At 40.4% G+C, this 25,833-nt stretch overlaps 1 protein-coding gene across 5 annotated transcripts in view; it reads right to left on the bottom strand.

Annotated features, from left to right (window-relative positions):
• Positions 1-979: 979 nt before the first annotated feature.
• Positions 980-25,833, bottom strand: part of IRF2 (interferon regulatory factor 2) — a 149,751-nt gene continuing 124,897 nt past the window's right edge. For 4 of the 5 annotated variants that reach the window (XM_043971940.1, XM_043971937.1, XM_043971938.1 and 1 more), the window contains 3 exons: positions 19,644-19,808; positions 4,388-4,434; positions 981-2,436 (listed from right to left, as the gene is read on the bottom strand). In XM_043971940.1, the coding sequence (XP_043827875.1) occupies positions 2,128-2,436; positions 4,388-4,434; positions 19,644-19,808 (521 nt within the window). In that variant the 3' untranslated portion in view covers positions 981-2,127. Of the gene's footprint in view, positions 2,437-4,387; positions 4,435-19,643; positions 19,809-25,833 lie in introns of all 5 variants that reach the window. The other variant, XM_043971936.1, reaches the window with a different exon arrangement.

Raw genomic sequence — 25,833 nt, forward strand, 5'->3', positions numbered from 1 at the left:
TATCCACTGTGCCACCTAGCTGCCCCTTAATGGGTACCTATCTTAAAGGAAAAGGCTTGAGGCTCCCTAAAAGCACCTCTTCTAAGAATACTGATTAGTATTCTTCCAACTCTGTCCCATGGACAGAGGCAGCTATGTGGCAAAGTGGACAGAGTACTAGATCTGGAGTCAATTAAATCTAGGTTCAAATCTGACCTCGGATGATTACTACCTTTGTGACCTGGGGAAAATCACTTAAGCTTTCTGTGCCTCAGTTTCTTCATCTGTACAATCAGGATAACAGCACTTGAGGATCAAGTAAGATGACATATGCTATGTAAATGTTACTAGCTACTTATTAATTTTCATCAATATTCATTATCTCTGAGTTATGAAACAGAGCTAGAGACAAGACCCTCAATTTTGTTGTTATAAGGGACTTTTGAGTCAGGAAATTCCTTCCAGCAATTCAGGTTGGCACATTCTCTGAAACTGACAATCTTACAACATTTCTTAACCTGGGCTCCATAGATCCCCAAAAGGGTCTATGGAAAGATTTCAGAATGTCTATGAATATGGACGGGAATGAAAAATGATATCTTCAAAATTAGTAACCTCTCTGAAATTTAGCATTTCCTTCAGTTATAATTTAAAAAAATATATATTCTGAGGAGTCTTTAGGTTTCATCAGGTTGCTGAAGACATCTTTCACAATACCCCCCCACACACACACACACATACACACATTAAGAAGCTCTGTCTTAAGAGAGATGGCTAGGGGGCAGCTAGGTGGCTCAGTGGATAAAACACTGGCCCTGGATTCAGGAGGATCTGAGTTCAAATCCAACCTCAGACACTTTACACTTACTAGCTGTGTGACCCTGGGCAAGTCACTTAACCCTCATTGCCCCAGCAAAAGAAAAAAAGAGAGAGAGAGAGAGAGAGAGAGATGCTTAGGGCATTGAGAGGTTAAATGACTTGCCCAGGGTCACATAGCAAGTATGTTTCAGAGGCAGGACTTCAACTCAGGTCTTCCTGGCTTTCTAGGATGGCTCTCTATGCACTATGCCATGGTGCTCTGAAGAAGACTATAAACAAAACCAGGCAAGATGCTCATTAAAAATTTAACTTTATATCATATTTATTTATTATCAATCCACAGGATAATCTGATTGCTACACGAGCTCATAAAAGCTATTTCACCTTTACAAAATTAAAAAAAATGTGCCACAAGGATGTAATAATTGCTGATAAACAAGAAAATGAATTTTAAAATTATAAATTTGCTGTAGAAAAGATAAAAAACAATTATATTCACTTTAGAATTTTTTTTTACCTTGAATAAAATATTCCCCTGTATAAAAAATTAAAAAAGCTTGCTCTGGTTAGAATTAGAGTGTTTGGTTTTGTTTTTTTTTCCAAATCTGGGAATTTGCATAAGATCCTCATGATAGGTTTATTATTGTACCGCGTGGCATTCAAGCATAGCAGATTAGAAACGTTTTTAAAAAGCAGTCTCAAAATGGGACATCTGTACAGAAGATCAATATTCTTTCCCCCTCATCCTTATGCACATGGAGCATGGATAGACTTTGCAGTAGAAGAGGACAGGAAAAAGAGAGGTTCTGAATGTGCCATTAATTTAGAGCAAGATAATGAAAAAGGCTTATTTGTAAGTGCTTTCATCAGATAAGGTGCAGAAAGCAGAACTGCAATATTGCTAGTACTGCATTATATACATATTCACAAAAAACAAAAAAGATTTTAAAAATTCCAGCGAGTTCACATTTTCTCTTCCACTCCAAGGCTTTCCATCTTGCCCTATCCTTGACTGTGAGAGAGACAGCCCCCAAACAAGGGTATTGATGGTCCTAGGAAGTCCTGAGACTTGAGTGAGCAGGCCCAAAGTTCTGTACTGGGAGATCCAACACGTTTTAGAGAGACTTACTGATAGGCTGGGGTCCTGAGTTTAAAAAAGGCTCCGGTACTGGAGTAGGACATAGCAATTAATGTTCTATTGTCAAGGCTTTTCCCCTTTCGATTTGTCTAAAGTAGGTGTTCAAAGAGAAAAATAAAATATGAACAAACAAACGAAAACAGAAACAAGGAAACCCCCAACAGCCGTGGCCAAAATTCACAGTCAAAGGCTTAGCAGCTCTTGACCCTTGACTGGGTGATATCTGATGTTTTCTTGATGACACTGGCCCGGGTCTCCCGGTCGGGCCGACTACTGGTTGGAGGCTGAGAGACTGAAGACGTTAGGGGGAGTTCGGTGAAGATGGGCCAGGAGCTGTTGTAAGGCATAGGACAACTTTCCTCCTTAATGGTAACCTGGAGATCAGGCTTGTTGGACGTCACGAAGGTGGCCATGCTGGGCAGCAGGTAGCTGTTTCTTGTCCCCATATTGCTTAGGTACTGTTTACCTTCAATATTTCTTTTCAGCCAATGTTGCCGTCCCTTTCAAAGAAAAGAACAATTTTAAGGGCTTTTTTTTTCACTTTGGGAAGGTTTTTAAACTACTTTGTTTCAAAATGAAACATTAAAAAAATACTTTTATTCCTCCAGAGAATAAATATGTTGTTTTCAAATGCATTTTTTCTAGTCACAGACCTAGCAATAGTCTAAAGAGGGCCCTTTGCTGAACTATATGTGTATGTGGTTATTTGTAACCGAAGCAAGGATTTCCCCTCATTCAGTTCCCATTCTCTGACTGTAAAAACAGAGATCTAGAGTGGGAAGGGACTTTGGAGGCTATCCAGCACAATTCCATTTTATAGAAGAGGCAACTGGGGCTTAGCACAGAGATGAACCGATCTACCTAATCTCACACAGCTAGTAGGTGTCAGAGGTGGGATTTGAACCCAATTCCTTTAACTTTAGAGCAGGGCTTCTTAACTTGTTCTGTCTGGACCCTTTTGGTAGGTTGTTGAAACCTATGGACCCCTTCTCTGAATGATTTAAATGCAATAAATAACACACAGTATTACAAAGGAAACTAATTTTGTTGAAATACATGCATGCACCTATATGCACCCATACATATGCATGCGTGTGTGTGGACATGAATGCATGTATTATGTATGCATGTATTTGTGTATGTATAAGTGTTCAAGGCCCCCAGATTAGGAATTATTTCCTCTCTATCACACTAACTCCTCAAAGACAAGACCACTATGCAAAGTAGGAAAAGATAGCAGCAGATCAGTTTGGGGACCCTCTCCTATCTACCTATCCCCAAATTCAGAATTATTCATGAGCTTTCATGCCCATTACACTAACAGGCTACATCCAATCTGACTCTCATATGAGCCATAGGTTCAAAGAACCCCTGCTTTATTTTTGTTTTTTTGAACCCCTACTTTAGAGGAAACAAAATGAGGAACTGCTCAGCAGCAGCCTTAACGTTCCTGTTGGGTTCCAAATTAGTTCAAGGGGAAGGAATCATAAGCATCTCTCAAGCACAAAGCTAGCGCCTAATCATGTGTCTTTAAGGAAAACCTGGTGAGATTTTCGATCCCAGAAGGATCAGTCAGCATTTGTATGCACATCTCCACATTTTGTCCTTCAAGTCCCTGTGCTTTCCTTGAAAAGTGTATTTTTCTCTCTTCTTTTTCCCTCTCTCTCCATCCCCTCCTCTAGCTCTGTCTCCCCTCTCTTCTCTGCTTCCCCCTCCTTCTTTGCTGTTTCTCTTTCCCCTCTTTTTCCCTTCTCCTTTCCTCTCCCTTCTATATCTCCTCCTCCTCTCTCTCGTTCTGTCTGTCTGTGGGTCTCTCTCTCTCTCATACACACACACACACACACACACACACACACACACACACACACACACATATACATACACGAGTTAAACCAGAGAGTTCTCTATCACCATCACAGCCATTTCCTGTCATTGTGTAATCACTGTCAGGAGGAGGGAAATCTCAAGGAGGCAGAGCCAGGATCAAGATAAAACAGAAAAAACAACTGCCTTGGCTCTGGATCACAGAAAAGAAGAGAAAATCAAGCTCTATCCCGAGTGCTCGGCTCTTTTGTATGTTGGGTCTGGGTTATGTGGTCCTGGTCAGACGACATTTCTACCAATAAGCTCCCTTGCGGTACTGACCAGCTGCACAGGCCTCTCACGTTATCATTTAATATGGTTTTTTTTTTTTTTTAAAGCCCCACTCCTTTTTAAAATGTTCTCTCCTCATTTTCTCCCATCTAATTCCAATGGCCTGATTTTAGAATCCGTGATCCTCAGCAGAGCAGAATACGTTAGCAGCCGGCCTCTGGCGCACCTCCCTACCCTCTCTGCACGCTCCCTATCCTCCAACAAAAACATTCTCTAACAAATGTTAAACTGAGATGGCATTTGGCAATGCTTTCCCTGAAACATCTCTCTCAGGGTTCAACAGCCACCCACACTCACCTCTGTGCTTTCTTCATCACTTGGCACACTGTCTGTTGTTTCGCTTTCTGTTAGAGAGATAAAATAAAAATAAAAGAAGACCATAATTCCTGCAGTTCACAACACCACTGGATTCAGACACCATAGAAACAACGGTTATCTTTCTTAAAAGGAGTAACGTGTAGCTGAGCCTCCAGCCCAGCCAAAGAAGGTGCTGATTTCTGAGCAATATTGGGATTAATATTTTGTTGTCTCTAGAACGTGAGCTCTTTGAATATTAAGGGACTATTTTTGCATCATCTGTACTCTTGAAATGGCAAAACCCTTGGAACAGTAAGTAGCCTTTAAACATGCTGACTGATGGAAAGAGAACTGGGCTCAGAGCTGGAAGGCATAGATTTGAATCCTAGCTCTGACAACTAACAAAGTGTGGGGGAGCGGACGAGTCATTTAACCTCTGAACCTCAGTTTCCTCCTATGGGTATAATTATCCTCAGACCACAGAGATGTTGTTCTAAGTAAAATGCCTCTTAACAGTAAAATGCCACACAAATGTGAGCTTGTAGCAATAAGAGCAGAAGAGGAGACTTCTGGGCACTTGGGTTCACAGTCACTTTCCCAGCCTGACCTCGAGCTATTTCCCAACATGGGTTGTCCCTTTTTTCCTAAAGTAATCTCCCTTCAGCTTTCTTCCATCCTGTTACTCCCCAGTCCAAGTTTGTTGCTGCCTTTCCCTAATCTTTTAGAAGTAGTCAACTCTCTTGCATATGCCCATGCAGTAATTGTTCTCCATTAATATGCATCCGATTTCCCCAAGCAGCATGTGAACACCAAGAGACAAAGAGTTAGATCTTGAATTGAAACACAAATGATATGCTCATTTACCACAAGATAAGTGGGGAGATCCTAAAAGAGCACTTTCAAGTCATCAGACGCAGTTGAACTCTATTTTTAGGTGCTGAAAGAACTGGCAGGTGTGACTGCTGAGTGGTTATAAATGTTTTCTGAAGTGTAAAGAATGGGAGAGGTGCCACAGGACTGGAGAGGGCCAAATGCTATCCTGATTTAAAAAAAAAAAAAAAAAAGGAAAAAGATAGATCCTAGAAACTATAAGGCAAAGTGTTTCAATTCCTGGCAACATTCTATAACATCTCATTGAAGCAATGGTTTCTGATCCTTTAGAAAAGGAAACAGTGGTCATTAAAAAGGCTTCTTCAAGGACACGTCAATCAATCAAATCAACAAGTATTAAGTGCCTACTATATGCCACGCATTGTGCTAGTTGCGTGGGACAGATCATTTCTTTTGTAACATGATAACTAGACAGGTAGAAAAGAGGAATCCTAGAGCCATATGGTATACCTGGATTTTACCAAAACTTTAGATATGGTCTTTCACAGTATCTTTATGGATAAGATGGAGAGTTGTGGGTCTGATGATAGCATATTTAGGTGAATTTAGAAATGATTGAAGGACCAGTCCTGACGAGTACTCTGAATGTCAACTTGGAGATATCTTAGTGCAGTTTCCGAGGGACTGGCTCTGCAGTAGTCAGCATTTTTATCAAAGACTTTGATGAAGGTAAATGATACCAGGCTGAGGGGGATAGGTAACATGCTAAATGGAGGAGTAGGGATGTGAAAAGATTGGGACAATTAGAACAAGGTAAAACATAATAGACATAAACATATGGTCCTGGACTTTTGGTTACAAAAAGTATATGAAGTTTTTTGTGTGTGCTACCTTTCCAAGTACATGATGAGGAAAGTTGTTGCTAAGCAATAGTGTATAAGTGAGAAAAGTGGGGGTCTTATCAAACTGCAAGCTTGCAAAAAAGAAAAAACAAAGCTCAGGTGAGCTTAAGTAGAGGATGGATCAAGTAGAAGTGGCAAAGAAGCCAATTTGGGTTTGAGGTCAGGAAGAGCAGTCCAAAAGTGAAAGGGGCTTTCTTCAGAGGTGATGGATTCTTCCTCCTTGGGGGTCTTCAAGGAAAGGCTGAATGAACATCTGCCGGTAATGTTATAGAGCGATTCTTTTCATATATGGGGTGTTTGGGGTGCCTCCAGAGCTCCCTTCCAAATCTCAAATTCCATGATTCTACAAATAGCTCTATTCAGAAAGACATGGTGTCTGGAACAAGGGAGAGAGGAGAGTCCCACTGTATTTTGTCCTGGTCAGACCATACCTCAAATTTTGCATTCAGTTCTGGACACAACATTTTGGGAAGTCAAATTGGAGCTCATCTAGAGGAAGATGACCAGGATGGATGGGAAACCATTTCATTAGGTGAAAGAAATGGAGATGGAGACAGGTGTGGGTGGGTGTGGGTGCACATGTGTGCATACGTGTACACATATGCACATAAGGAGAGGGGGACAGGATAGCCTGTTTTCAAGAATGTGAAGGTTGTCCCATGGAAGAGGGATTAGATGTGTTCTACATGATGTCAAGGGGAAGTTCTAGAAGCTCTGGGGGAGAATAAGCAGAAAGGCAGACTTGGAATCAAGGTAGGGAAAAACTTCCTAGAAATTAAGGGCTATCCCAAAATGGACTGGGTTGCCTTGGGAGGTGATGGATTCTTTATCTGAGTTCTTCATGCGAAGGCTACATTTGCATTTGTTGATGAGGCCACAGAGTAGGTCCTTGAGGAGGTCTGGGTTAAACTTGATAGCCTCTGAAGTCCATTTCACCTCTGAGATCCCATGGTTCTATGTTCAATATACCTCTGTTCTATACATTCACCTCTCCTAACCCTGCTTTCATCTGTAAGGCTGAAATGACAAGAAATGAGTATTGGAAATGGTTTCCACTTCAAAGCAAATTCAATGACTATACAGCTATCCTCTATTTACTATCATCTATATCTATCACCTATCTATTATCTATCATCTATAACCATCTATCTTTATCTATCTAGCCATCATTTTATCTACCCATCCATCCATCTCTGTCTCTATCCACCTTTCTTTCTCTATCATCTATCTACCCATTCATCTGTCTTTATCTATTAACAATCTATCATTCTATCTATCTATCCACTTCTCTGCTTCTATCACCTATCTATCCATCTCTATTTTTTCTCAATCTGTCTCTATCATCTACCCATCCATCTTCATCTACCATCTATCTCTGTATCTATCCAACCATCTATATCTATCATCTATCCTCTATCTCTCTTTCATCTATCTCTCTGTCTCTATCATCTATCCATCTATCTCTCTATCATCTATCTCTCTGTCTCTATATCTATCCATCTATCTTTGTCTCTACTATCTATCATCCATTCTTCTATCTCTCTGTCTCTATTATCTATCTATCCATCTACCTCTGCCTGCCTCTCTCTCTCTCTCTCTCTCTAATCTCTGCTCACACTAAAGATCACTATCCCTGGCCGGGGGAGCGGGGGGGGAGGATTAGTATAACCAATTTGTAAAGAGAAATAAGGAAGAGAGATGTTAAGTAACATGCCTGGGCTTTGCTCTGAGTCAGCTGGAGAAAAAGCGGGGGGGGGGGGGGGGGGGAGGAGATAAAAAAGGCCTCATTCCACGACTTAATGCCCTCTGCCAAAGGACTCCGGTTCTCAAACTGTTCTTGCTGTCCTGGTACCTCTGACCAAATTTCAAGATCCTCTTTCCATTTTTATACCGCAATCTCCTGCTCCAAGGTCAATTTCTTCCTCCTTCCAAAAATCTTCAAGTTTCCCCCTTCCCTCCTCCCACCTTGGTACCCTCCACACATGTTATCATCTTCTGTTCCTTTTCCATTAGAATGTAACAATATACCTGTACATGTACATACATAGATATGAGGACATCTACTGCATATATGTCTAAGCACATATATGCATGCAGAAAGTGAAAGAGAAGGTGAAGAAGTTTTTTGACTCAGTTCATATGGCAAAATCAAAGAAATGACAATTAGAAAAAAACAGTGTGGCCTATTGGAAAGGGACGTGGAGTTTGAGTCCCAGCTCTGATAACTGCTAGCTTTATGACCTTGGGCAAGCACCCACCTGTCTTAGCCTCAATTTCCTCATCCATGAAATGGGTGAAATAGCACCTCTGTACTACTGGCCTCACAGTATAAGGAAAACACTTTGTAAAACTTGAAACAATAGATCAATGTGAATTGTTCTTAGGTGATGAAACGTGAAAGAGATGAAGACTTAATTCTGTATGTTGAGAAAAGAGCTAATAGTGTGAGCACAGGAAGCATGTGAACAGGGAAATTTCTCAAAACCCCTTTTTTCCTCCAAGGTGTTCAAGGCAAGAACTTGCTTTGAATAGCAACATTTAAAGAAATAATAAATAGGCATCTAGGTGATGAAGTAGATAAGAGTGCATAGTCTGGAGTCAGGGAAACCAGAGTTCAAATCTGGCCTTAGACCCTGGGTAAGTCACTAACCTTCTGCCTACCCCAGTTTCCTCATTTGTAAAATCTTTAGAATTGAATTAGTAAGGGGCAGCTAGGTGGTGCAGTGGATAAAGCAACGGCCCTGGATTCAGGAGGACCTGAGTTCAAATCTGGCCTCAGATACTTGACACTCACTAGCTGTGTGACCCTGGGCAAGTCACTTAACCCCCATTGCCCAGCCCCCCCCCCAAAAAAAGAATTGAATTAATAGGGGCAGCTAGGTGGTGCAGTGGATAAAGCACAGGCCCTGGATTCAGGAGGACCTGAGTTCAAATCCGACCTCAGACACTTGACACTTACTAGCTGTGTGACCCTGGGCAAGTCACTTAACCCTCATTGCCCCACCCAAAAAATGAATTAATAAATAATACTAGACGCTGTAATTTTTAGAAAACCCCAGTAAAACAGACAAATCTAAATGAGCTATTTTGGTTAAAAATAAGAGGAAAACCAAATTAGCAGTACAGAAAAATGAAAAAGGGAGAATTTATAACAAATGAAGAACAGAAGGATATTCCTATAAACTACTTTTCCCAACTATATGCCAGTAAGACCAACCTAAATAAAATAAATGAATATTTACAAAAACATAAAATACCTAAACGAATGAAGAAGAAAGAAAGAATTTAACAACCTGATTTCAGAGGCAGAAATTGAACAAGCCTTAAGTGAACTTCCAAAGGGGGAAAAAAAAAAAAAGCCAGGACTAGATGTTTCACAAATGGATTTTACCAAACATTCAAAGAATTCATTGTTGCAAAAATGCATTGTTTACGAAAAGAAGGTAATCTACCTTCCATGATACATCAACCAGGGATAATCAAAACAGAGAAAGAAAACTATAGTATAGACCAATATCCCTAATGAGCATATATGCAAAAATTTAAAAGAAAATATAAGCAACATAAGGAACATATCACAAAGATTATACATTATGACCAGGTTAGAGTTATACCAGGAATGCAGGATCGCTTTAATATTAGGAAAAGTACAAATTCAATGAACCATGTTAATAACAAAATCAATAAAGATCACATGACTGTTGCAGTCAATGCATAAAAGCCTTTTTACAAAATACACCACCATTTCAGTCAAAATCACCAGAAAACAGAGGAATAAACAGACCTTTCCTTTCCTTTCCAGCTCCAACTAATCTAAACATTCAGCCTAATCCTGATCCTCATTTTGACTTTACAATTCAATTCAATAATAGGGCAGCCAGGTGGCACAGTGGATAGAGCACCAGCCATGGAGTCAGGAGTACCTGAGTTCAAATCTGACCTCAGACACTTAACACTTACTAGCTGTGTGACCCTGGGCAAGTCACTTAACCCCAATTGCCTCACTTAAAAAAAAATTCAATTCAATAAGAATTTTTAAAAATGTTTACTTTGTGCCACTCACTGGGCCAGATGCTAGGGATGCAAAGACAAAAAAAAATCATGGAGCATTAAACTACCTTAAAGGACTTTACATTCTAATTTCATGATTACTATGTTATTTCATAATTATATCTTTGCTTAAAATGATAAATAGTAATATAAATAGTAATATATCTAAAACAAAACTAGAATCCTTTCCAATGAGTTTGGGGTGAAATAAGGATGACTATTGTCGCTCCTTCTATATGACATTATACTAGAAATGCTGGCTATAGGAATAAGGGAAGGAAAAAATAAATCAAAGGAATAACCAGGTCAAGAGAAAACAAAATTATCACTTTTTGCATATAACATGATGGTAATGCTTAAAGAATTGACTAAAAGTGAATTGAAACTGTAAATATCCTCAGTAAAGTTGCAGGATATAAAATAAGTCCACCATACAAATCATCAGAATACATATGTGTGTGTATGTGGGGGGGGTGTGATATAATATATTATATATAATACAAGTATGAGAATTGGAATGGCACCCCTGCTAGAGAGATACTGTAGGGAAGCTCCACCATGAGGAGAAAGCATGTGATTTAGAGACCATGTGACTTTAGCGTCTGGGAGTTACATCTATAGAACCACCTGTGGGACTTGTCAATCAGAGCTACCAGCCAATTGGCTTGGAGGTGTGTGTGTGTGTGTGTGTGTGTGTGTGTGTGCGCGCGCACGGCCCTGTTTCCTGTTAGAGAGGAGGCTTCTGGGAGCAGGAAGGGGCGAGCGCTCTCTTTTGCGCCTGGGACCTCAGTTTGAGTGGAGCTGAGATGCTGGCTCCCTGAGATAGATAGATGAAGGAATCTTGGCCTCTTTCTCTCTCCTCACCAAATTCTTATGCTCCTTAATAAACACTTAAAAGTCTAAACTCTTGGTAAAGCTTATAATTTATGGCGACCACTCATTAGATTTTTAGACAGTCTAGCTAGAATTTTAGCCCCATACAGATATCAACTTTACACAATCTAGCAAAGAAATAGAAAAATTTCATTGAAAATTATTGCAGAATGTATAAAATATGTGGAAACCTACTTTCCAAGGCACACACTAGAAGTATATAAATACAATAAAATCAAGTGTTTATGGAAATAAAGAAAGAGTTTAATAAAGGGAAAAATATTAACTGCTCATAGATATGAGGAGCTAATATAATTTTTAAAATTGCAATACTACATAAATTGATTTACTTGTTAAAAAGCGTACAAATCAAACTAGAAAAGGATTACTTTATAGAATTAGAAAAAATAATAATGAAATCTATATTTTTAAAAAAGGTCAAAGTATCTCAGTAAAATAATGAAAAGAAATAGGAACAAAGGGAGCCTAGCTGTGCTAGATCTCAAATTATACTACAAAGCAGTAATTATTAAAACAATCTGATACTAGTTAAAAATAAAGAGATTTCTTAATGGAGCAGATTCAATACATAACAGAAAGAATCAAATGTATCTAGTATCCTAGAATTCAATAAACCCAAAAGCCTCAGCTATTGGGATAAGGAATATTTGACACACACACACAAAAATGCCAGAAAATTTGCACAGTAGAATTTGGAAGATTGGCTGTAGGCCAACACCTTATATCAAGTTAAACTCCAAATGTACCTGACCTAAGTGTAAAAAGTCAAATCATAAACAAAATAGAGAAACATCGGGGGGAAAATACCTATCAGATCTAAGGATAGAACAAAAATTCATGATCAAACACTGAAGAAAAAAGACTACTAGAGATAAAATGGAAAATTTTGATTACTTAAATGCAAAAGTTTTTCAAAAACATATATAATAATGCTAACATTAGAAGGGAAATGATTAACTGGGGAAAATCTTTGCAACAAGTGTCTCTAATAAACAAACTTATAAGAAAATAAGTTATTCCCCATCTGATAAATGGTCTAAATAGATAAAGGCAGTTAGTTCATAAGGGAAGAAACCCATACTATAGTCATATAAAAATGAGAGGAATTATTATTTTTCTCTTGTATTTAATAACTAATTATTGAATTAGAACCAAGGTTTTATCCCTTTTCTCCTTCCTCATGAAGAAATCAACCAGTATGAGAAATCTTAGGCAAAGACTTACCCAGACTAATGAAAGATAGTAAAAAAAATTCTAAGTTTAGACAAATGGGTGGATTCCTGCTCAGTGTGCTTACTCACACAAATCTGGGAAAATGTAGATTCTCCCTTTTGTCAGTCAGGTGATATGGAAATTTATAATTCTCTTTGACCAAGACTTGGGTGATCCAAGCCACATATCCCCATGATTCTCATTGGAATATAACCTACCTCTCATTATAATATGTATTCTCTCATCAATTATTGACCAATCAGAGTTGATTGCCACCCTCAGGAATATCCACCCTTCCAAGGGCATATAAACCACGAACCCACTACCATGAAGGGGAGGGGTCTTTGGCATTGAAGAGCGCCAGTGACCTCTTTTGTTAATAATATTCTAACAACATCAATGACAGTTAGCCTTATTGATAATATAATTAAATTATCCAGAAACTATGTCTCTCAAACCTTTTTTGGGGGGGGAAGCAATGAGAGTTAAGTGACTTGTCCAGGGTCACACAGCTAGTAAGTGTCAAATATCTGAAGTCAGATTTAAACTCAGGTCCTCCTGAATCCAGGGCCGGGGCTTTATCCACTGAGCCACCTAGCTGCCCTCGTCTCTCAAACTTTTTGAACGTCACCAAAAATGCTCTAAATCACTACTAATTAGACAATTTCAAATTAAAGCAATTTTGAGATTCCTTTTCACGCCCATCAGAATAGTAAGATGACATAAAAAAGGTAAATAATACTTGCTGGAGAGGCTGTGGGAAAACAGCTACATTGATCCACTGTTGGTGGACCTGTGAATGGATACAACTACTTTGGAAAGTGATTTGCAATCATGTACAAAAAGTCACTGAACCCATGCCCTCTGACCCAGTTATACCACTGCCAGGTCTATATTCAAAAGAAATCAAAGAAAGAAGGAAAAGATTCTATAGGTACGAATATATTTATAGCAGTTCTTTTTGTCATGGCAAAAAACTTAAAAATTTTGAGGCTGGGACAGCTAGATGGCACAGTGGATAGAGCACCAGCTCTGGAGTCAGGAGGACCTGAGTTCAAATTCAGTCTCAGACACTTGACACTTACTAACTGTGTGACCCTGGGAAAGTCACTTAACCCCAATCACCTCACCAAAAAAAAAAGGAAAAGAAAATAAAATTTTGAGGCTCTCCATTAACTGAGGACTGGCTGAGTAAGTTGTAGAATATGAATGTGTACAGTACTATCGTGCTGTAGGAAATGAGGAAAGACTTGTATGATCTGATGGCAGAATGAAGGGAGAACCAGAAAAAGAATTCAAATAAAACATCAATATCATAAAAATAAACAATCGCGGGACAGCTAAGTGGCGCAGTGGATAAAGCACTGGCCATGGATTCAGGAGGACCTGAGTTCAAATCCAGCCTCAAACACTTGACACTCACTAGCTGTGTGACCTTGGGCAAGTCACACAACCCTCATTGCCCTCCAAAAAATAAAACAAAATAAACAACCCTGAGGACTTTCATAAACTGGTGAACAATGAAATGAGCAGAACCAGAACAATTTAAACAATCACTGTAAAAACAGAAACTCTGAGAGCTATAAGAACTATGATTAATCAAATCACCTTCCATCATTTCCATGGACTGGTGATGAAACCTATGACCCATAAGAGAGAGGTGATGGATTTAGGGTACAGAATGTGATGTTTTTGTGTACTGTCTTTTAGGGAATTTGTTTTGCTCAACTATACACATTTTTTACAAGAGATATGTTTTTTCTTTTTTCTTTTTTTTAAATGGGTCGTTTTGTGGGTAGGAGAGATTAAATTATCCAGAAGGTACTACAGATGTGAAATGTTGCATGCACTTTCAGATGAGGTCATTGTATTATTAATTTTACTTAGCTGTTTTATTGTGGTTATTTTAACCTCTTACAAATTGGGAATAATCTGTAAATGTTTGTAACCTAAAAACAATATAATAAAACATTTTTTAAAAATTTCCCTAGGGAAAAATTTATCTAGAATTTACAACTTTACTTCCTCATTATCCACTTTTTCTTCTTCCCTAGGGGGCAAAGTGAATAGAGCACCAGGCCTGGAGTCATGAAGACTTGAGTTCAAATCTGTCCTCAGACACTAGCTGTTTGACCCTGGGCAAGTCACTTACCCCTGTTTGCCTCAATTTCCTCATCTGCATAATGAGCTGGAGAAGGAAATGGCAAACCACTCTAGTATCTTTGTCAAGAAAACCCCAACTGGGGTCACAAAGAGTTTGACACGACTGAACAACAATCTATCGCTATACTGAAACTACTTTCTTGATGATATTTTAATCATCACATTGTCATTATCCTCATTTCCCTTGAGCCCTTTGTAGCAAGTGACACAGTAAACCACTTCCCCTGACTTCTGAAACACCCCACTCTCCAGGTTCTTGTCTTATTGCCTTCAACCCTGATATTTCATTTGCTAGCTCCTCATCTTCCCAACCCTGCAAGATTTCATCCTCAGCCCTCAACTTCTCTTTGTATAATCTCTTCTTTGGGAATCTCATTCACTTCCATGTCATTAACTATCACCTCCATGCAGATGACCCCCACGATCTGTCTTTAGTCCTAACCTCCTTCCCTAGCTTGAATTGATATGAGCTTCCCCCCTAAACCTGCTCCTGATTCTGACTTCACATTCAATTCAATAAGCATTTTAAGGTGCCTACTATGTGCCCAAGCACCAAAAAAATATTAAACAGCCCCTCCCTTCAAGGAGCTTATACTGTAATTTCATTATGACTGTCTCTGGCACCATCACTCATTTATTCAATCTCCCAAGATCAAAACCTCATTGTTAGCTTGGACCTTTACCTCTCCTTCACCTCTCATCTTTAATCAGCAACCAAGTAAGTACTAACAAATCAGCCTCTATAACATCTCTTGTGTAAGTCATCTCCTCTCTATTCCCACCACATGATCAATGAAGGACAGTCTTTCCGCCACTACTTCCCTCTACTTCCAGTCTATGCCTCTCAACTCACCTTCATGAGTATTCATTTTTCAATTGTGTCCAACTCTCCATGCACACATTTTGAATTCTCTTGGCAAAGATACTGGAGTGGTTTGCCATTTCTTTCCTCAGCTTATTTTACAGATGAGGAAACTGAAGAAAACAAGGGTAAGTGACTTGCCCAGGGTCATATAGCTATTAAGTGTCTGTAGCTGGATTTGAACTCATGAAGAGGAGTTTTCCTGACTCCAGGCCTGGCACTCTATCTACTGTGGTACCTAGTTGCCCCTTATGATTAGTTCTGAGCATATCACTTCTCTGCTCAAAAGTTATCACTGGTTCCCTGCTGCCTACCTGTCAACATTTCCATCCTCTTCACATCCCAGATAAATTGGATTAATTACTATATTTGGCCTAGATCCTCTACTTTTCTATTTCTATGTTTCTGTTCATTTTGATGCTTATGCCTGGAATGTTCTTTCTTCCCTTTTCTTACATCCATTGTATCCCTGCCCTGTCTTTAAAGACCAACTCAAATGTTACTTTCTCCCAGAAGCTTTTGGTGATTCCTCCAATTGATGACCTTTCAAACCCTTGCCTATGTAACAGTGTTCTTTGAAGTATGTCTTGTCAAAAAGGCATCCTTTTTTAAAAGTGAGTCAATTGGGGTTAAGTGACTTGCCCAGGGTCACACAGCTATTAAGTGTTACGTGTTTGAGGCTGGATTTGAACTCAGGTACTCCTGACTCCGGGGCCGGTAGACATGTAATCTTAATATCACTAATAGTGCCTATCACAATGCTGCGCTTAATAAATGTTGCCTGAATGGAACTCCTGAATCTTCCTTCCTCGTTTCATTTGCTACCACTTGGTGTCAATAATTCCTGCAGTGGCAGAAACGTGGAGCACTTTAAGGGTACAGTCTGGGAAAGCTGAGAAGTTGTATAGAATTGTACCATTTGTACCACCTTAGACAAGTCATTTAGTCTTTCTAGGCTGTCATCCATAAAATGAGGATGTTGGGCTAAACACTCTTGAAGGTCCTTCCTAGCTCAAATATTCTACAATGATGATATATGTCAAAAGATTTATACACACTATCAAAACAGATAACTAGAGGAGAAAAGGTACTATCCCATTTTATAACCAAGCCCTAAAAACCTCAAATGTTTATGATGAATTTTTCCTTCTTAAATCATATTCTTCAGTTGACTTTAGCCTCATTTAAAAATACTTCCTGGTTCTCTCTAAATGACTTCTAGCCTTGAGGAAATAAAGTGAAATATTCTCAGGGACATTAACGCCTTGGAGGATGGGATGTGGAGAACAGCTTTTTGGGGTTTTTTAATAAACTTTTTGTTGATACATATGCATGGTACAGTGGGAGGTGAGGAGTCCAGGGTTCAAGAAAACCTCTGTAAGTCTAAAAAGCTGCAGAACAGGTGTCATTCTGCAGTGGCAGAAGAAATTTCTCAATGGAAGCTCCCTATGCCAAAGAAATCATAGCTCCAGCCCCAAAACCAACATTTATACGTATTATATAGAGATTCATATTCACACGCACACACATATAAACTTTTAGTCATAGTATTGATAAGGTCTCTTATCTACCTTATCTCCTGGCTGCCTAGCTCACTTTCTCTCCAAGGTCTGATTAATAGACACCAATCTGAGTCCTTTTTCCTCCAAAGAGATTACCTAACCCCACCCAGACTCAGAAATGGTTTATATAAAACTGCCTATATGGGGCAGCTAGGTGGTGCAGTGGATAGAGCACCGTCCCTGGATTCAGAAGGGCCTGAGTTCCACTCTGGCCTCAGACACTTGACACTTACTAGCTGTGTGACCCTGGGCAAGTCACTTAACCCTCATTGCCCCATTTAAGAAAAAGAAAAACCTGCCTATTCTGCATTACAAGTCAGTAAAAAACTATTTCCCTTTCATTGGCAAGGTTTCTCCTTTGCATCATAGTTGCTTCTCATTTTCTAGCAGTTTATCACCCAGCAAATGAAAGCTCATGGATACTTTTTTATGGTGCTTATTTACTTTACTACAACATCAGAAGACTGATAAAATTAGAGATTAGACAATAGATCATTTCTCCACAGAGTTTAAATAAAAGTTTGTTGAACTCAAATCAGATCCAAACACACCCTATACTTTCTCAGACTTCTACTTTTGTGGTCCCTTCGCCTGGACCCCCATTGCCATGTGCCTTGCCTTCCGAAATCCTTAAAATTCAACTCAAATACCACCGGCTCCACAAAGCCTTCTCTGATCCCCACAGTCAGTAACCACCTTGCTACCCAGCCCCCAAAGAAATTTGTTTCCACCTGTTCAATCTATCAATCCTATATTACTGTGTATCATGATTATCTATGTATCTTTCTAATCTTCTTAGACAGTATGTTCCATGAGGGTTCTATCTGCCTGTCTATCATTTTTTCTGTCTGCCTATCATCTAACCATTTCTATTTATATCTATCATTTCTTCTGTCCATCTATCCATTTCTATTTATGACTATCATTTTGCTATCTGTCCATTTCTATTATTTTTTCTATCTATTTCTATTTATGTCTTATTTTTTCTTTCCATTTCTATCATTTTTCCCATCCATCTATCCTTTTCTCTCTATATATCTATCTATGCATCTATCTTTCTATCAACCTACTTCCCTACCAAGAATAAGTTAGCAATGAACTCCAATCTTCACTGAAAGCAGAGATATATATTCTGTGAACAGGTGTCTGGCCCTCCCTAACAACACAAAGTTCATGGTAGAAGGCACAAGGGTCTAGCTTCCACTTTCCCTTCCATTGCATAACTTGTTAAGAATACTTTCTATCACCCCTTCCCCACCTTCCACTCATTCTGCTGGGTAACTCGTAAACCCAGGCTAGAGGCTGTGTTTGGTGCCCAGAGATAGGCCCACTGGCCTTACTTTTGTTTGTTGTTTTTTTCAGGGCAATGAGGATTAAGTGACTTGCCCAGGGTCACACAGCTAGTGTCAAGTGTCTGAGGTCGGATATGAACTCAGGTCCTCCTGAATCCAGGGCTGGTGCTTTATCCACTGTGCAACCTAGCTGTCCCTGGTACCCTTACTTTTGCTTTTTGTTTGTTTGTTTTTGTGAGGCAATTGGGGTTAAGTGACTTGCCCAGGGTCACACAGCCAGTAAGTGTTAAGTGTCTGAGGCTGGATTTGAACTCTGGTCCTCCTGACTCCAGGGCCAGTGCTCTATCCATTGTGCCATCTAGCTACCCCGGTACCCTTACTTTTGAATAGTTTCATTAGCCAGCACAACAAAGGAACCTGAAGAGGGCTTACTAACCAGTGCCTAAATGAGTGGAACATGGGCTGATTCTTTGAGATTTGTAATTTATGCCTTTTATGCCTGAGAACAACATGGACTTTGTAGCTATGTTCTCGAATGGAAATGTCACATTGAATCATGTGACAAGCAGGTGTGGGGGGGAGGCAGGGGAGGCAAACAGACAAAATGCCTTTGGCATAACGTAGCCACTGCTCTGTTCCATGAGGATGGAGAAAACAATTGAATCAGATTTTCCCCCTATATAATTCTACGGGCCAATTCCTACAATTATGCGACAATTCCCAGAGAGAATTAGAAAAAGACTTTAATCTCCTACTTATTACAAAGCACCATTTAAGGGATGATGTGGGGAGAAGTAGAGCTGAAAATTAATCTTGGAAATACCCTATTGGATTTCTGGCATTATGCACCCCTCCTCCCTTTGCCTCTTAGACACATTAGGTATCACCTTTTATATATTTCTCTCTCTCTCTCTCTCTCTCTCTCTCTCTCTCTGCCTCTCTCTCACTCTCTCTGTCTCTGTTTCTGTCTGTCTGTCTCTCTCTCTCACTTTGTATAATGCTTTTGCGTTTTTTATGTATGCACAGTGGACATTTTCCCAGGAGAATGTACACTCCCTGAGGGCAGGGATTATTTTATTTTTGTCTTTGTATTCCAAGAACCTGCTAGCACTGAGTAGGCACTTAATGTGTTCATTGATTTTAACTGAGTGCAATAATAACAAAAACAGGGTTGTTCTGCCTAGCCACTTTCAGAAAAATCCTTATTATTCACAGGTCATACTCAGGGTGGGTGATGTGACTGATATTTCCATCAGAAGCAATATGGTGCCCAAGTCTCCCATTTGAGAGGAAAAATAAACTAAATGCTGGTAGCTATGAGCAAGTCAAGCCAAATGAGTGCCAGGATCCAGGTCACTTATCTATCTGGACCAAAGAGAAATTCTCCACTTGGAGATGCTAGTGACTCTTGGAGAGTCGGCTGATGGTATTCTTTGTTCAGCACGGGAAGCAGTTTCCTCCCACCCTTCCATCCCAAGAGAGACTCACCAGCATAGGAAGAGATGGGGGAAATCTGCAGCGGGTAGAGTTCACTCATACTGACGGGCTGTTCGTCACTTTCTGTCGTCACCTCGACAACCTGGCATATGTCGGGTGGGTTAGTGACAATCACTTGGTCCTCGATGTTGCTGTCAAGGTGTGACTGTCCTACAACTTCAAAGAAAAGATAGATCATCCACTGATCCAGGTAGGTTTGTTTAAACAACCTGAACTTTAGTGAAATTGCTCTTGATCCCAGGAAAACCTCCCCAGGTTCCTCAGGAACACAGAAATACTCTGCTGTAAACCTGCAAACTACCGTGAATCCAGAAAGGACACCCAGAGCTTACAGGTGATGCTTACAAAGCAGCAGCCGGCAATCTTCCAGCCCCCAAGAGTCAGGACAAGGGCTGTCTCTGCAGGGCAGTGTGGTACAGGGAAATGAGAGGAACATGGTAGAGTCAAAGGAAGTAGGTTCGAACCCCTGCTCTGCCACTCTTCTCAGGAGAACAGGTCTATAGAGAACAAAGAGCCACAGAGGTGGCTGAATCCATCCCCTCCATTTGATAGCTGGAGAAACTGAAGGTTTTGGGGGTATTTTGGCCTGTGATTGCAAAGGTACTAAGTGTCAGAGGCAGGATTTGAACCCAGGTCCTCTGACTCCCAAGTCAGTCCTCTTTCCACTAGACCATCATCTTGGGAAGTTACATAACCTCTCTAGGCTTCGCCAGCCCCCCCCCCCCCCGCCCATACCCCCAAGGATCTGACTGCCATGTCTCTGCCCTTGTACCACCATTTTAAAGATCACTGATATTGTGGTTTATGACCCTCCTCCCCCACCCACCCTATTTGCACATCTCTTAGGCACTTAGGTGTTACTTTATCCTGTGTGTGCTTCATAACCTGCCCCCCCCCAGACTATAAACTATATAAAGGCTGGGATTGTTTCTTATCTAAATTTTGTATTTTCCCCAGTGCCTAGTCAGTCAGTCAATAAACATTTAATAAGTGTGTACTATGTGCCAGGCACTGTGCAAGACAGTCTTTTTCCTCAAGAAGTTCACAATCTAGGGGTAGCTAGGTAGCACAGTGCCCTAGATTCAGGAGGACCCGAGTTCAAATTCAGCCTCAGACACTTAACACTTACTAGCTGTGTGACCTTGGGCAAGTCACTTAACCCTCACTGCCCTGCAAAACAACAACAACAACAACAAAAGAAGTTCACAATCTAATGAGGGAAGATGCTGAAAAGGGATGAGGGAAGGGAAGGGGTGGAAGGCACCCAGCATGGGAGCATGATGAAGTCTTGCAGCTAGGTAGGCAATGATGAGCTAGCTGTCCTGGTTCTCCCATTCTGCATACAGCGGCCACTAAGTAAACACTGCTGAACCAAACTGTTGAAGGGCATTTAATGAGATGAAAAAAAATTCCCATCTGCTTATAGAAAATATGAAAATAGGGGGCAGCTAAGTGGTGCAGTGGATAAAGCACTGGCCCTGGATTCAGGAGGACCTGAGTTCCAATCTGGCCTCAGACACTTGATACTTACTAGCTGTGTGACCCTGGGCAAGTCACTTAACCCTCATTGCCCCACAAAGAAAGAAAGAAAAAAAGAAAGAAAGAAAGAAAGAAAGAAGGAAGGAAGGAAGGAAGGAAGGAAGGAAGGAAGGAAGGAAGGAAGGAAGGAAGGAAGGAAGGAAGGAAGGAAAGAAAAAGAAAGAAAATAATGATGAATATAAGTATAAAAAAGGATTTTATTATCCCCATATTTGTATATGGGTTGCTTTTAACTTTTGAAATCTATGAGGTTGGTGGGGCAGATATCATCTCCTTAACTGATGGAACTTAAACTGATGGAGAGAAAAAATAATTGATTTGAACACAGTTATAGATTTAATTATAGATATAATGGTGGAGCTCAGACTGAAGTCCAGGCCTCCTGATTCCCAACTAAGCAAACATTCTTTCTATGAGATATCATCTAAACAATTGTTCATTCATTCAATAAACGTTTATTAAGTGCCTACTATTCTTCCAGGCACTCTGTTAAGTGCTAGGGAAACAAAATGAAGCAAAACACAGTTCCTGCCCTCGAGGAGCTTACAATCTAGTGGGGGGGAGGGGGAAGACAACACGTAAACAAACATCTGCAAAGCAAGCTATATACAGGATAATTAGGAAGTAATAATAAGAGAAAAACACTGAGATTAAGAGGGGTTGGGGAAGGCTTCCTATCAGAGGTAGGATTTTAGTTGGGACTGCCAGGGAGGTCAGTAGTTGGAGCGGAGGAGGGAAAGTGTCACAGGCATGGAAGATAGTCAGAAAACGCCCAGGTCCAAGAGACAGAAGAGCCAGCTCAGAGGCCAGTGTCACTGCATGGAAGAGTACATGATGGGGAGTAAAGCAGAAGAAGACTGGAAAGGGAGGAGGGGCTAGGTTATGAAGGGCTCTGAATGTCAAACATAGCTTTTTTTTTTGGTGAGGTAACTGGGGTTAAGTGACTTGCCCAGGGTCACACAGCTAGTAAATGTTAAGTGTCTGAGGCCAGATTTGAACTCAGGTACTCCTGACTCCAGGGCCGGTGCTCTATCCACTGCGCCACCTAGCTGCCCCCAAACATAGCATTTTGTATTTGTTCCTGGAAACAATAGGGAACCACTGGAGTTTATTAAGTGGGGTGAGGGTAGCATCTACCAGATGAACAGGCCAGTGGGAGGCTAAGTAGCCTGAACAGAGATAGAAAGAGTTAATTTAAGTTAATATAAGTATTTGTTGAGCACCCACTATTTGCAAAGCACAGTCTACTCATCCTACAGATTTACATCTTATACAAATTTTTTGCTGGCTTCTTGTGTTGGAATAAACAAAGTTATTGCTCCAGCTTGGGGGAGGATGGGTAGGGAGAGGGAAATAGCTTATTTCCATGCTACATGGAAGGATGCAGGGAGAAGCTGAATTTCAGGAATGCCTATGGAGGCAGGGGAAGGGGCAAAATGGCTTGGGCACTGTTAGGCGTGGGGGGCATGGGTAAAAATATTGCACTTTAAAAGTTTGCAAAAGCCCTTTACTCACAACCATGTCAATAGTTAGTGCTGTGGGTGTTTCAGTGGTTGTTCAATTGTTTCCGTCATGTCCAACTCTTCATGACCCCATTTGGAGTTTTCTTGGCAGAAATACTAAAGTGCTTTACTATTTCCTTCTCTGACTCATTTTACAGATGAGGAAACTGAGGCAGGGTTAAGTGACTTGGCCAGGGTCACTCAGCTAGTAAGTGTCTGAGGCTCCATTTGAACTCAGGAAGATGAATCTTCCTGACTCCAGGCGTAGCACTCTATACCCTGTGGGCATTATCACCTCCATTTTAAAGATTAAGGAAACTGAGGCAAAGTAGACATTGGAATCTAGGTTTTCTAACTCCAAAGACCCAGATCTGAACAAGTAGATGTACATTTGTGAAAAAATTTATTTGGTAGAAGAGAAAGAGAAAAGGTAGGGGATGAAAGGGGGAACAACCCCCAGAATGTTAAGTTGTCCAAGGCAGCTTGGCTGTAGGGCATTTACTCACTAGATAGGGAGTGCTTATACTCCCTAATAGAATGTAAGCACTTTGGGAGTAGGCACTGTCTAATTCTATCTCATTCTTTATACTTGGATCCTGGGGTCTGTAGTAGGTGCTTCACAAATGTTTATTGATTGATTGATTGATGGGAGGCAGTCAGGAGAAGGAAGGTATACATCTCAATAATGAAAGTGACATAGAAGGTAGCCTAGTAGATGCTTCTAATGGTACTTACCCACGATTCCTATCACTTTAATAACACAGGCATTCTTTACTCCTCCTTCCTATGTCCCCACCACAAACCCTCTCATCCCAAATAATGAAGGTGATGTTTGACGGTCTCTTTTATTCCTTGCATTACTACAAGAAGGGGTCTCTTAGACTTGACGTAGACACCCAAATTCTCTGGGAGAAGTTTCTAGAAGGAAGTATTTGAGGGAGGTCATGTGCGAGTCATTTTGAATTCTGGCATAAACATTTCATTTTACCCAAACTGACCAGTTTGAAATGCTGTCTCATCCACATGAACTCAAATTCCTTTCTGTCTGATTCTCAGAAGTGCTAATAACAACAGGATATAAATATTTGCATTATCAGGTTTGCCTTCATGACAAGCCTGGAATGCCCTCCTCCTTCCTCTCCTCATATTCAAATCCTATCTACCTCTTTGGGGCTCACTTAAAACCCCTTTGCTGACCAATCTAGCCCACGGTGATTTCTCTCTCCTCTGACTTCCTAATGCTTATTGTCCATTGTTCTTCTGTCCTTAGGTTATATATGATTCTGTGACCCCATGGACCATACTATCCATGGGATTTTCTTGGCAAAGATCCTGGAGAGGTTTGCCATCTCCTTCTCAGTGGATTATGGCAAACAGGTTAAGTGACTTGTCCAGGGTCACACAGCTAGGAAGTATCTGAAGCCAAATCTACTTCTGAGCCACCTAGGTGCCCCCCACAGTGTCTGTTCCACTTAACATTTAATCAGTACACTGCTTTGTAACATCTCTTACCATGTGGTTTCATATGGCTAATGTTTATATTAGCTTGTTTGTCCTGTGCAAGGCAGTAAGTCAAGAAGCAATTACTAAGCACCTACTATGTGCCAACCACTATGTTAAACACAGAGAGATATAGAGAAAAAGAAATCCCTCCTCTTAAGGAGCTCACAGTCTAATAGTGTAGGACTTCTCTCCCCAATGAGACTAAACTCTTCCACTCTAATCCTAATGATTAGATTTAGAATGTATTAGAATTAGAATGCATTGCATTGTTGAATGACTGGATGGATGGATGGATGGATGGATGGATGGATGGATGGATGGATGGATGGATGGATGGATGGATGGATGCCCAAGCCGCAGCTATCTAACATTTTGCTTTTTATTAAGTGTTTTCAGAGCTTAAAAGACTATGCTGGTCCCTGAACTCCTTTCTCATCCTCTGTAAGAATATGGCAGGTAATTACTTCAATTCGGTTTTCTCATCTGTATGACAAGGGAGCTGGACTAGAAGACGAGAGCTCTAGAAGTTTGAAATACTGACAAGGTCCAGAACACCAGGGGTCAGGCTGGAAAAAAATGTGTTTGTGATTTTTAGCTTATAGTCTGGCTACCTAATAACAACTTCCATTTAATCTCTTTGAGGTCAAGTTACTCAAAGACTGTGTGCTACTTCACACACAGCCCACACTCCCTCTTTGATGGACACGTCTCCCTTTTCTCTGCTGAAGCAGCTTTTGGAATAGGTCCCAACTAAATGTCAACAAACTAGAAAGGGTGAGTCAGATTTTCCCAGTGCTTAAGCTGCTCTTGGCTGAATTTTCAGCTCTTTTAGAAGGTGCCTTAATTCCTTCATCATTACTATAACAAAGTATCTACAATGCATTGCACTGGGCTGGCTAGTGTGAATTGAAGGAACCAAATGTGGCTCTTACACCCTCTAAAATAACATAGCTGTGAACACGCATGAAAAAGGAGGAAGCTAGGTGGGGAAGTTGATAGAATGCTGGCACCAGAGTCAGCAATATATGAGTTCAAATCCAGCCTAAGATACTAACTAGTTATGTGACCCTGGGCAAGTCACTTCACTGCTGTCTGCCTGTTTCCTCAACTGTAAAAGGAGGATAATAATAACATCTAGCTTGCAGGGTTGTTGTGAGAAGCAAATGAGATTATATTTATAAAGTGCTTAGCACAGTGCATGGCACATAAGAGGGACTTAATTCTTCCTTTCCTTCTTCCCTTCCTCCTTCCCTTTTTTCCTTCCTTCCTTCCTTCCTTCCTTCCTTCCTTCCTTCCTTCCTTCCTTCCTTCCTTCCTTTCTATACTGCCATATAAATAACTAAAGATACACACAAATAGGGAAACCACAAAAAAAATCTACCACCATAGACAAGGTCCTAAGTTACTGGTTTATTATGCTAAAGGATACTTAAGGAGTTAATAAAAGTTCATTTAAAAAAACAAAGAGGGGGCAGCTAGGTGGCACAGTGGATAAAGCACTAGCTCTGGATTCAGGAGGACCTGAGTTCAAAAGCCATCCTCAGACACTTGACACGTACTAGCTGTGTGACCCTAGGCAAGTCACTTAACCCTCATTGTTCCGCCAAAAAAACCCCCAAAAAACAAAACCAAACCAA

Source organism: Dromiciops gliroides, chromosome 6 (genome assembly GCF_019393635.1).
Source record: "Dromiciops gliroides isolate mDroGli1 chromosome 6, mDroGli1.pri, whole genome shotgun sequence".
In the NCBI taxonomy this organism is placed as follows: domain Eukaryota; kingdom Metazoa; phylum Chordata; class Mammalia; order Microbiotheria; family Microbiotheriidae; genus Dromiciops; species Dromiciops gliroides.